This window comes from Crotalus tigris, unplaced genomic scaffold, assembly GCF_016545835.1.
Source record: "Crotalus tigris isolate CLP2741 ecotype Arizona unplaced genomic scaffold, ASM1654583v1 scf7180000024359.8030256, whole genome shotgun sequence".
Taxonomy (NCBI): domain Eukaryota; kingdom Metazoa; phylum Chordata; class Lepidosauria; order Squamata; family Viperidae; genus Crotalus; species Crotalus tigris.
In genome coordinates, this window is record NW_024100528.1 from 6,569,266 (window position 1) to 6,582,174 (window position 12,909).

A 12,909-nucleotide genomic window follows, 5' to 3' on the forward strand; every position below is an offset into this window, starting at 1 on the left:
AATGCAGTTCAAGAGACTATGTAAATAAACTTGTTTTTATGCCATCCATTCTCAGATGTACAAAGAATCTCCCAAACATACCAGGAACACAATCCACAGTCTAGTTTTTCCCATCACCAATTATACTCTTCAATGGAATTTGCTTCACAGACACATTTTCTTAACTCACCTCTGGCCATTTGCCTCATTGCCTTGGTCTCTAGTGTGAAAAATCATAGTGTACTTGGCTATACTGGGGGAAGGTCGGATTATCTTCATTTTCTGCATTTCAACCCTGAAAACAAAAATGTGACAATTTGTGAGTAATGAAAAATTGTGAAGTGCAAGCCTTCTGGTAGATCATTAGAGAATATGATGGAGAGCTACCTGGCCATTTTGCTTTGTTGGTAATGACTAGGAAAGCACACATGAAAGCAACTATGACATGATCTCAACATTCCAGTCCTGAAGAGAATTGAAATACAGGCTCCTTCTCAAATTGCACATTTTACTTCCCTTAAATCTAACTATAATGCTATATGAATGAGTGCAGCAAGCCCAGAATAAGCACTACATAAACTCGCACTGAAAAGTGGAAATAGCACAATTTTCATGAATCCCACTTCCTCTCCAAAAGCCCTATGTTGAAGGCAGAAAAGTCCTCTAAATAACTTTCAGCATAACTATCATTCCACTATAAAGTATGTCACTTTTCTGGGTTAATGGATGAAAAGGGGCGTTGGTCTTACCTGAACGCCTTTTCTCAGTACGGAGATGGATAATCCATGATGGGTTTTCTCTGTCTGCCTGCTCTTGAGACCAAGTAGCCAAAGCTTGACACGCCCCCACTTCCTGTGGAGTCCATTCTTAACGAGGGCGAATTGGCTGATGATTGACGAGGTATTGGCTCTCAGCTCCCTACTAGCGGCCTGCTGGCCTTGGGGTGGGTGTGGATTATCCATCTCCGTACTGAGAAAAGGCGTTCAGGTAAGACCAACGCCCCTTCTCCAGTACAGGAGATGGATAATCCACGGATGGGACGTACCAAAGCCTCACTGTCCCAAGGGGTGGGAAACAGATAAGGCCGGTAGATTGATCTCTGAGACAACTTGCTGGAGGACCCTCCTACCAAAGGAGGCGTCCGCCGATGCAAAGCGGTCTATCTTGTAGTGTCGTATAAACGGGGAAGGCGAGGACCATGTCGCGGCCCTGCAAACTTCCTCGATTGACGCCTGGGTAGCCCATGCCGCCGAAGTTGCAGCGCTTCGGGTGGAATGGGCTGTGAGATGACTTGGGGGCGGCAGGGATGATACATTGTAAGCTTCTGCGATACAGCTTCGGATCCACCTTCCAATGGTGCCCGCGGAAACTTTCCGCCCCAAGGTGCCCGCTTGGAAGGACACAAATAGGGCCTCCGATTTGCGGAAGGGTTCTGTACGCTTTATATAACGCCGCAAGGCTCTGCGGACGTCCAATGTATGCCACTGCCGCTCCCGGTCATGTGTTGGATTTGGACAGAAGTTTGGGAGAATTACTTCCTGTGTCCTGTGAAAGAGTGAATTCACCTTCGGTATGAAGGCAGGATCTAACCTAAGGACCACCCTGTCCTTGTGGAAAATGCATAGGTCGTTTCTGACTGACAGTGCGGCCAGTTCCGAAATTCGTCTGGCCGATGTGATGGCAATCAGGAACGCCACCTTTAGCGACAGGTGTCGCAAGGAAACGGTCGCCAATGGTTCAAATGGTGACCGAGTGAGTGCGTGAAGGACTCGCGGTAGTTCCCAGGACGGGTACCTGTGAATTACTGGAGGTCTGGTGTTATAGGCGCCCTTGATAAAGGCGCGGATCCTGGGGTGGTGAGCTAAGGGAACCGAATCCGTGCAGGTGAGGAGGGTGGACAAGGCCGCCACTTGCCTGCGGATGGTCGCGGGGGCGAGGCCTCTGTCTAGTCCCTCCAAGAGGTAATCTACTATCTGAGGGATGTAGAGTTTGTGTAAGTCAAACTGCCGTTCCCTGCACCAAAGGCAAAAAATTTTCCAAGTGGAGTCATAAATGCGGTTTGTTGCCGGACGGCGTGAAGCTTGAATTATGGTAATGGCCCCGGGAGAGAATAGTTCCTGTGCCATTATCTGGCGCTCAAGTGCCAGGCGGTCAGTTGTAACCATTGGGGTTCCGGGTGACTGATGGTTCCCTGGTGTAGGGACACTTGATGAGGGGGAATGTTCCATGGGGGCGACTGAGACAGGTTCATCAGGTCGGCGAACCACGGTCTCTGTGGCCAATATGGTGCTACTAGGATCACTTCTGCCCGCTCCTGAATCAGCTTGCGGATGACCGCCGGTATGAGTGGTAGTGGGGGAAAGGCATAAAGCAGACCCTGAGGCCACTGAGTTCTCAGAGCGTCCGTCCCCTCTGCTCGCGGGTTGAAGTAACGAGAGTAAAATCTGGGGAGCTGGGCATTGTCTGATGATGCGAACAGATCGAGGATCGGGTACCCGAACTTGCGGGAGATGTCTAGGAACAAGTTCGGGTGTAGCCCCCACTCCGAAGGGTCCACTGTGGTGCGGCTTAGGAAGTCCGCTTGCTGGTTGTTGACCCCCGATATGTGTTCCGCTTTTAGTGACTTCAGATTGGGCTCTACCCAGCTGAATAGGAGTCGTGACTCTGTCATCAGGGTTTTTGATCTGGTCCCCCCCTGCCGATTGATGTGCGCCTTGGCTGCTACGTTGTCTGTTAGGACTAGAACGTGGTGGCCTCTGATTCTGTCTTTGAATTGTTGCAAGGCTAGGTGGATAGCCCTGAGTTCTAGCCAGTTGATGTTGTTTCTCAGATCCGTGGCGGACCAACGTCCCTGTACAAACTGGGAGTCCAGATGGGCTCCCCAACCATACAGACTGGCGTCTGTAGTGATGGTAACTCTGACTGGTTCCTTGAAGGGTGACCCCTTGGTCACGGCCCGAGAGCACCACCAGCGTAGCGCCCTGCGGATTTGTGCCGTGACCCTGACTAGGTGGTTGGATGCGCTGGTGTTCTGCCGTTGGTACGGGAGCAGAAACCACTGTAGTTCCCGTAGGTGGAGCCTGGCCCAGGGTACAATGGCTATGGCCGATACCATCTTGCCCAATAATTGGGAAAGTGTTAGTATCGGAACTGAACGTTGCCTGTGAACCCAGCGAGCCAGTTCCCTGATGCCGGCCACCCGGTCTTGGGAGAGATAGACCATACAGTTGGTTGTGTCTATCATGGCCCCCAGATGCAGCAGCCTGGACGAGGGAACTGTCTGGCTCTTCTGAAAGTTTACTGAGAATCCGTGTAATTGGAGGACGCGAATGACGGTCCTTACGTCCGCCTGAGCTGTCTGTAGGGATGTTGCTTGGATTAGTATGTCGTCTAGGTAACATTGGACGCGTATTGGGATTTTTCTCAGTTTGGCGGCTACCGCTGCTAGTATCTTGGTAAATACCCTGGGTGCCGAAGATAGACCGAAGGGGAGAGCTCTGTATTGGAAGTGTTTTCCCCCGTAACAGAAACGTAGGAACCGGCGGTGGTTTGGGTGGATGGGGATGTGAAGGTAGGCTTCCGTGAGGTCTATCGATGCCAGGAAGTCTCCTTCTCTGATGCTTCCCAGGATGGACTGAAGGGATTGCATCTTGAATTTTTTGTATGTGATGTAGCGGTTGAGGTTTTTTAGGTCCAGGATTGCCCTCCATCCTCCTGAAGTCTTTGGAACCACAAAGAGGATGGAGTAAAATCCTCTGCCTCTGTATTCCGCTGGGACCGGTTCTATTGCTTGAATGTCCAACAGGTGTTGGATGGCCTCCTGCATGAGTTTGCGTTTGGTGGGGTTCCTGGAGACCGAGCAGTTGATGAGTCGGTCTGGGGGTGTGACCAGGAACTCCAGGGACAGCCCGGACTGGATGGTTTGTAGTACCCAGTTGTCCGTGGAGGTCTGCTCCCACTGGTGGAAGAAGTGAGCTAGTCTTCCTCCAATGGGTAGGTCTATGTAGGAGTCATTTTGTCTTCCGGTACGGACGACCTGTTCCACGAAAGGGTTGTCTCGACTGGTTTTGTTGTCTGGGCTGGAACCCCGGTCTGTCGTAGGGGCGGCCGTACGGTTTGTTCTGCCTGGGAGTGAATGGCTTGGGTGCCTGACTGATAGGCGTGGTTGTCGGTTGGCGAAACGACTGCCTACGAAAGTAAGGTGTGGTACGTTTGTCTGACCTTTTGTTCAAGTGTGCCATGACCTTCCGCTTGTCTTTGTTCTCTACAAGATAGGGGTCCAAGGCCTCCCCAAACAGACCGTTGCTTGAGTAAGGGGCGGTCGCTAGCCGCCACTTAGCCTTGGTGTCAGCTTGCCAGTGTTTTAGCCATAGCATTCTCCTGGCAATTATGTTGGATGCTATGGATCTGGATGAAAAAATGGCCGATTGGAACGTTGCGTCTGCAGCGTATTCCGTGGCTGCTACCATCTTAGCCAGGTCCTGGTGTGTTCGTATGTCCTCCATAGGAACTATGGTTTGTAGTTGTTGCAACCAGATGAGGGTGGCCCGGACAAAAAAGGAGGCCGAGGTGGCTGCTTTGATGGCCCATGCCGCTGTCTGGTGGGTTTTGCGAAAGGCTTGTTCCCACTTTTTGTCATCTGCCTTAAGGGCCTCCACTAGGTCCCCAGCCATGGCTGTCTGGGAGACCAAGGGGGTCCAGGCTTCATCTACTTTAGGAATTTCTAAGGCCTCATTGAGGTCTGTGGCAGTGCTGTATAATTTTTTGTCCGTACCACTCACTGATGGGAAGGAAGCGGGAGAGTCCCATGGCTTCTTGATCCCTTTCAGGAAAATGGCGGGGCAAGGTATATGGTGTTGCGTTGTCACCTTTTCTACGAATACGGGTCTAGATGTGGTGGCCGGTGTCGCTTGCGGCTGAGAAAACTGATCCGTCCCCATGTCTGCAATGGCTGTGGCCTTGCGTAGTATCGTGAGGAAGCGGTTGGGATTAAATAATCTCCCTGAGGGGGGCTCAGGGGGAAGTTCCTCATCCTCTGACATAGAGATCCCAGGTTGATCCTCCTCTTGTGGTGAAGAATAACCACTCATGGAGGACTGGGCCGGGGAGACGGGTTCCTGAATGCCTGAGGACTCTGAGGGGAGTTCCGAGTGTGGCATGGCTGAGATGGAGGGCCCCTGGTCGTGGTGGGCGGAGCGCTGTGCTAGGGCTCGGTCCACCACTTTGGTTAATAGGGCCTCTAGCCGTCCATCTGCCCAGATGTCCCCTATGTCATTACCTTTGGGTGTGGTGACCGCAGGTGGAGAGTTGGACTCAGTGGTTGTGCCTGCCGCAGTGGTTATTTGTTGGGCTGATGTAGATGGCGGATCCAGTGGTTGCGGTGTTCCTGGAATGGACCATGCGCTCTGGGTTGATGTGGATGGACCCAATGGTAATTCCATCTCGGTGGCCGCTATTTGAACCAATTCCAATTGGGCCTGCCTCTGCGCTCTGGAGAACTCCTTCTCCAGGGCCTGGTGCCTACGGCTGGCTTGCTTTTCCGCCAACTTGGAGGGCCTCTTGAGCGAGTGTTTTGTCTTCGCTTTGCACTTGCCTGCCGCCTTCTGGTCAGAAGGTGTGTTGCAGCCGTAATTGGGAGGTGGAGGGGTCGTGCTCATGGATTGAGGCAACGAGGGTCCCTCCATTCCGCTTGAGCAGTCCCAGAAAAACTGAGAAGACGCTCAGGCAGGCAAGTATTGGCGGGAGCGAAATTGGAACAAGTACCAGGACTGTTCCCCTGATCACCCGACCACAACAAAAATATTCTCTCTGGGCTAAGATCACGGTAGCTGAGGGAGGTACCGAAGGCACGTTTGGAACCACTCTTTGGGTTCCGCCCGGAGGCCTTAGGTGACCAGGCAACGTGCACCAGTAGAAAAAGGAAAAGGGAGGCAAAAAATATCAGTGGCGACCTCAAAAGGGTCTGTAGGCCTGACTTAATACACAGCAGGTATCAAATGGCGGTCACCTAGAGCGGAATTTATTCTTATTAATACTATTACTATTATACTAATAATAGGAACAACAATAATAATAAAATAATAATAATAATAACAACAACAACAATAATGGTGATGATGATAATATTGTGTGTTCTGTCTTTAGGCCTGTTGGCCCTGCAGTCGCTTAATTTTTAGCTTTAAAAAAAAATTTTTTTTTAATTATTATTATTATTATTATTAAAAAATTTATGTATCTATTTTTATTATTATTATATTTTGTCCTATTATTATATGTGTGTATCGGGGGTGGAGCGCTGGTTGTGTGCTCCTATTCCGCCTCTATCAGTGATTCCAGATATGATGTAGAGCTTCCTTAAGCTCGGTTTGCCTTTCTCTGGCAAGAGATGGCAGCCACAGCTCGTTTCTCCCTGAAAAAGGGCTTTGCGGATCCCAGGAGGGTTCTCTAGCCTCCGTTTCTTGGTTGGGGCTTACTCCCTTCCTGTGCTTCGTTTCCCTCTGAAAATAAGCTCCGCAGCCTCCCAGAAGCTGCTTGTGCCCGGTGCTCTTGAGACCAAGTGGATTTAAATTTGGCGCGCTGGTGACGTTTTAAGGGAATCCCAGTCAGGGATTGCCTTTGTTGTCTGAAAACGGCAACTAAAATGGCGCCCGCGGTTGCCCTGGGCTGCTAGGGAATCTCCGATGATCCGAATTCAAGTTTGAATCCGGACCTGGAGATTGTTATTTTTTCCCCCAATTTGAGGAAAAAATCCCTTGGAAGGTTGGGGAGAAAAGCTCAACAAGTGGTCTCTGCTGATGCCTTTCCCCCCCCCTTTTCCACCTCCAGAGCCCTGGGGCTGATTGGGATCCGTGGGGAGTTTCCACCCCCACACCCCCTTTTTCAATTTTAATATAGGATCAGGGATGATCCCAAGGAAAACTTAGTGGTTGGGGAAAAGGTTCAGCAAGTAGTCTCTGCTGATGCCTTCTTCCCCCCCTTTTCACCCCCCAGAGCCCTGGGGCTGGCTGATATCTGTGGGGAAATTTCCCTCCCACCAATCCCCTTTTTAATTTTAGGTTTGAGATCAGGACTGATCCCCAGAAAATTTTGTGGTTAAATTCCTATAGGTGGCAATTTTTTTTTTTTTTGGAAGGGGAAGCCAATTATCAAGGGATAATCAATCAATGGATTTCTTGTCTAACCTGATAAGCTGAGAGCCACGCCAAAACGAGTCTTCTTCGAGCAGAGACCAAGTTAAGAATGGACTCCACAGGAAGTGGGGGCGTGTCAAGCTTTGGCTACTTGGTCTCAAGAGCAGGCAGACAGAGAAAACCCATCCGTGGATTATCCATCTCCTGTACTGGAGAATAGTAAAATTTTGCTTTAATGAAGGACAGTCTTAGTACAAGATGCAATTGCATGTTAAGACTAATACTATACCTTGGAAGAGGTGTATCAGAACACAAAGGAATACAAGCCCTGCACCTAACTAATTCATTAAAATATGCCTTTTTCCAGAATCATGCTGCTTTGGGGAAGTGTTCACAGAAGCCATGCGATCTTGGAAACATACAACTGCTTGAATGAGTTATAGACAATGCACTTGTGCTCCAAACTACCTCTTCTGAGTCAAATACCAAATCTGCACAGCTGAACTATGTACAAGAAATACATGCTGATGAAGAGGTAGATAAGATCAAAGTTTCCTCAGTCAGTGCATCCCAACCAATGTTCAATGAAACTGAACTGTGGGAAATTGTGAAGGCAGATAAAGAATTTGTAACCTGTGGAATATATTGCTACAAAATACAAGGATGCCAATTAGAGCAGAGAGTTTTAACAACATTAAAATGATAAGAGGATAAGGCTATTGATCACAACTACTAAGCAGGTTCTCGCTACCAATCATCGGGATATATAAGTAGGATATCGTAACTACTTATATGCTTACTGGTCATCTTGAAAATAAACTCCTGAACTAGATGAGTTTTTGATCTATTTCAGAATGGTTTTTCCTAATCTTAATTCTCCAACTGCTGCTGCTGCTTCTAAAGTGAAATAGCTTGAGTGGGATGTGAAATAGAGAAAACTGCCTATTAATTTGTTCCTGCACTTTACTCTGCAGCTGATTTTTTTTTTTTTTTCAGGATACCAGATGAGCTTTTATTATTAACAAAGTGAAAGAAGAGGTTTGCAAAGAATGGAAAACAGAGCAGGGAAAATTGTTCACATGTTACTTTTCTGCCTTTTAAATTTGGCTTTGAAACCGCTTTTTTCTAGAAGTAGCAACCATGTGTAATATATGTAATAGTGCCAATAGTGAGCAGAATAATTTATATTACATTGTGGTATAATGGAATGGGTACCAGACTAGAACATAAGAAACTCAGGTTCAAGTCCATTTTTAACCATGATAGCCAAGCCCTGTTACTACCTCTCAGTCCATTTCACTCTGCAAAGCTATTGTAAGAACTGAATGCAGGAATGCTATGTATGTCACATTCAGGTCCTACCTAGAGGAAAGGTAAGATAGATTTAATATATAAACAAATCATTGAAATTGTTCCTGCACATTGTTTCTAATATGGCCAGTAAGTCCTGAGATCTGAGCAGGCCTCATGCTTTCTTAGCTCTTCACAACTCATTGAGGCTTGATGCCATACTAGATGTGATTTATTGTCAACCATTTTTACCTGCCTAAAGCAATGGAAAAAAACAAGGAATTTAACCAACCAGAATAAAAGCCTATGTTAAAGCCTACATATGGATGATGAAAAGTCTGTAGTTGGGGCTCAACTGCAGAAGTCCTTGAAAGAAGCAGATGATCTGAATATATAGTATCATCATATATTACTGCATTGATTGCTATTGTGGATGATCTGGATAGGGAAGAGCAGTCTTTGTGACCCTATTAGGCCTCACAGGGGCTTTTGATATCATTAACCATAGGATTCATCATGTGCCATCTGCAAGAGTTGAAGATTGTAGCCACTGTTTTATAGGTTTTTTTCTTCCTTTGTAACTGTTCAATTACAGTGATGGAGAGCCAGTTTGGTGAAGTGATTAAGGTGCTGGCCTAGAAACCAGGAGATGGTTTATAGTTCTAATCCCACTTAGGCATGAAAACTGGCTGGGTAACTTTGGGCCAATCACTTTCTCTCTGCACAACTTACTCCACATGTTGTGGGGAAAATAGGAGGCAAAAGAAGGAAAATTATGTATGTTTGTGATTTGCTTAACACTGCCTTGCTTAGCAACAGAAATACTGGTCCCAATTTTGGTTGTAAGTTGAGGACTACCTATATGAACATCATAGTCTTGTCCTTAACTATCCCTGGCTACAGGAGAGAGAATGCAGGAAGGAAGACTGCCACTAGTTGTAAAGAAAAAAATATACAGTAACAGAGACCAGATGTTTGAGAACAAAAACATCTCCATAGGGATATGTTTGCTTCTTGTCACTGACACTGTCAAACAGATTGGATAACTCTCTACTGAGGATGTTTCAAACTCAGCTGCTACACTGAGCAGGAGGATTCAATGGCCAAGACTTTGGATTAATTTCAGCAGTACTGATCCATTTGCAATTTAACTAAGAAAGGAGGGTGACTAAAGGAGGGTGATGGAAGTGCCCTTATCTATTCCAGTGTTCACCAGACAAGCGTTAAAGAGATGTGTTGACACAATTTTGGAAGTTATAATTCCAAAACATTGCAAGGCACCAGATTGGGAGAGGCTAGTATAAAACAATTTATAGAATGAAAAACAGACCAAAGCAAACAAAGCATGAGCCAAAATTCTTGATTCTAGCATAGCACTTTTTAGCATTCTTTCTTTTAAAAATAAGGGCTACGCTATCTGTTCCTCTGAATGCTAACTATTTATCTTCTTGCAAAACTCAGCTTTGTTGACCTTTAGGAAGAAAGGCAAACAGAATGAACCAGTTCTAAATGCTACATTTGCTGACAAGCAGAGCCAAAAAAATCAGAAAAATACAACAGAAATTTCATTGAGAAGGATTTTATAATTGTGATTCATTTTACTGGAACTTATATTACTTTGTTTTTCATCTAGGTCTATGAAATCCTTCTGGCTGGACCACTAGAGCTCAGCCAGTTCAGAAGCCTTGCACAACTGTTCTGAAGGCTGTCTCTTGTCTCCCCATGAATAGTCCATGCTCATCAGAAGCACATGCACAAAAAGCCAGAGACAGCCTTCAAAGCATTCTTCTTTTTTTAAAAAAAATGTTTGTTTGAAAATTCCTTTATTAATTGTATTGTTGAGCCCCAAAGCAGATACATTGCAGTTGTATTGTTCTGCAAATGGCAATTATGATATTGTGCAGACAGGTACTAGAACAAGCCTAAGACATTGACCTACAGTTGCATCGTAGGTTCCCATACATTGACCCAATTTTGAATGGTTTAATTGTTGTTTATTTGTTGCTAAATTATTCCCACCTTGCACTAAGGGGGCAGCATTACTTTCATGCTGCTTCATAGAAGAGGAAACCTGAAAAATCCAAATACAGAGGGGTGATTAAAAATATGTAACAAGAAGATTGTTTGTGGTCTTAAGCTGTCTTAAGAAAATCATGTCATGTAAATGAAGCAAAAACCTGGACTTCCAGGTTTTTAAAATGTCAAAGACAGTTTCATATTTCTGATTAGGCTTTCTGCATGCCAACTCTGATCTCGGTTTCCAGACTCTCTTACAATAATTTGCTTTAACAAAATTTGAGTCATACCACAGGAAAGATTTCCATCACCCACAGTCCATGCCACCCACTTTGCATTTGACTGAAATGTACCTGATCCGGAGGTCATCGTCCTCTCCTCCCCAGCCCCAGTAGTTGTTTGAAAATCCATTCACCTTCAGAAATTGCTCCCTTGTCAGAGCAGTTACACCGCCAAAGTATCCTTGGTAACGCAACCTATGAATACATATGCAGGGGCAGGAAAGTTATTTTTTTAAAAAAATGGCATTTACATATTTATCAGAAACAGAAAGTTTGCACAAATCCAAGTTTTAAAAGAAACAAAAAAGCAACAATACACATCAATACATTTTTATAAGTTTTCCCAAGGAAGGTATGCCAAAGGTTTGGGGCCTTTACTATATCCACTAGCCCTGCACGATGATTTTGACAATGATGACAAGCCTCTTCACTACCTATTGGGATTATAATAAACCCATTCAGAACTGGTAGATTAAACTCATATACTAAACACCTGCATCTAACTTATCTCCCATTTGGGGAATCTGGGGAAAGAGGCCTTTTGAACCCCCTTGATAAATTCCAAATGGTGTAACAAACTTCCACTAAATCACTGGATCAAGGAGGTGGTTCGTCTGTTTAATTCAATTTATTCACTTCTGACTCTCCCTATCCTGAAAAAAAAGTTAAGATTATACCCATTGACTTCAAATAACGGATGGTCCAATGGTAAGTCAAGGTGTAAGTATTATGCATCTTTACCTACTTCAGTAGCAGGTAGAGCAAAATGAAAAGTAAAGGAGTTGATACAGATTGGGCTTTCTTTTAAAGATATTGACAACTTAGCTGAATCCATTTTGGTAATGTACAGGCCCAGTGGGGCTGGTTCTGATTATTGTGAATGCTCTTTTCCCAAACTAGACACAAAACATTCCTCTAAAGTCTCATTTCAAATTGCTTTTATTCCGTATTGTAACAGTAATATCATATATACTAGATATTGTATATACATATATACAGGTCAAGAGAAAAATCCAAATTTAGATAGCTGACCCCTTGTTAGAGGTTATAAAAGTGGATGGGAATTGTAGTACTTCAGAGCAGTCATGCAAAATGAGGTACTGTGTATTGTTGAGTTTCTTGCCTTACTTCTTCTACAATTTCAACCTAGCCTGGTTGAATTTTAGATATTGTTCTGGGTAAATAAGAATAACTAGTAACTGACAATGTTATAAAGAAGCCCTGCAATGTGGTCTATGTGGCCGTCTTGCAATTCTGTTCCAATATTTCTTCCTCTTCTCAATTTTGCACATTGTTCCTCTGTGAATTCTATCTCTCCAAATGATTTGTGTCTCTGCTACAGGAACTGTCTCTCAAGTGCTCTCAAGTCTCACTAGTCGCTCTTTTCCTCTTTCTGATGTGGGAGATTCTCTTCCCTTCCCACTTGCACTCTCTACCATCCAAGCCTTTTTTTGCTCTTCCAGCCTTTACATCGGGGTAAGCAACTTATGATTATCAGAAGAGTCATTCTGCTTTTGCTACTACATGAAGATTGTCCCACATGCGGTTACCTGCTACAAGTGTTCCATCTCTGCAGTATTTTATCTGGAACTCTCTGCTTGTTGCATTTTTAAAACACTTCTCTTTACAAAGCCTTCTATGTTTGCCTGTTATGGAATTCCCCTATTTTTAATATGAATGTTTTCACATCAATTATTCTTAATTCTTTGGTATGCTGTTTGTTACATTGCAATCCTTTTAATTTTATTATCTATACAAGGCTTCACAATGTTTACTTAGGGAAGAGGATAAAATGTATAAAACAGACAAGTGTTTAGGATAAGAGGCACAGAACAAACTTGACAACAAAATCTCACAAGGATTTTGCTGCACATTACAGAGGCCTGGCTGAGATGATCTTTGTAACCCCTGTTATATCCATAACTTTATGATAGAAGGTAGAAATAACTGCATAGTCATCTTCTACTACATGAGTGATTTATGAAGGATGATGGTCATGATGACAACCATTTTGTGAATGTACCCACCAAATTTCAAATGTGCCTCTCACCAAATTGTTGCTTACCCCAATCTAGAAAGATTCAAACACTGAATTACAACCAAGTTGCTTAGAGCAGTGACAAGTAACAGGTGGACATGTGAGCAGCACAATTTGTTCCACTGAACAGCAAGTGAACCTATTCAGCAAGCAACTAGGAGTTTTCTAGTCCTCT

General features: G+C 44.9%; 1 protein-coding gene across 5 annotated transcripts in view; it reads right to left on the bottom strand.

The window, feature by feature from the left end:
• Positions 1-12,909, bottom strand: part of B4GALT4 (beta-1,4-galactosyltransferase 4) — a 37,939-nt gene that overhangs the window by 738 nt on the left and 24,292 nt on the right. For all 5 annotated transcript variants that reach the window (XM_039327247.1, XM_039327248.1, XM_039327246.1 and 2 more), the window contains 2 exons: positions 10,769-10,891; positions 170-274 (listed from right to left, as the gene is read on the bottom strand). In XM_039327247.1, the coding sequence (XP_039183181.1) occupies positions 170-274; positions 10,769-10,891 (228 nt within the window). The remainder of the gene's footprint in view (positions 1-169; positions 275-10,768; positions 10,892-12,909) is intronic.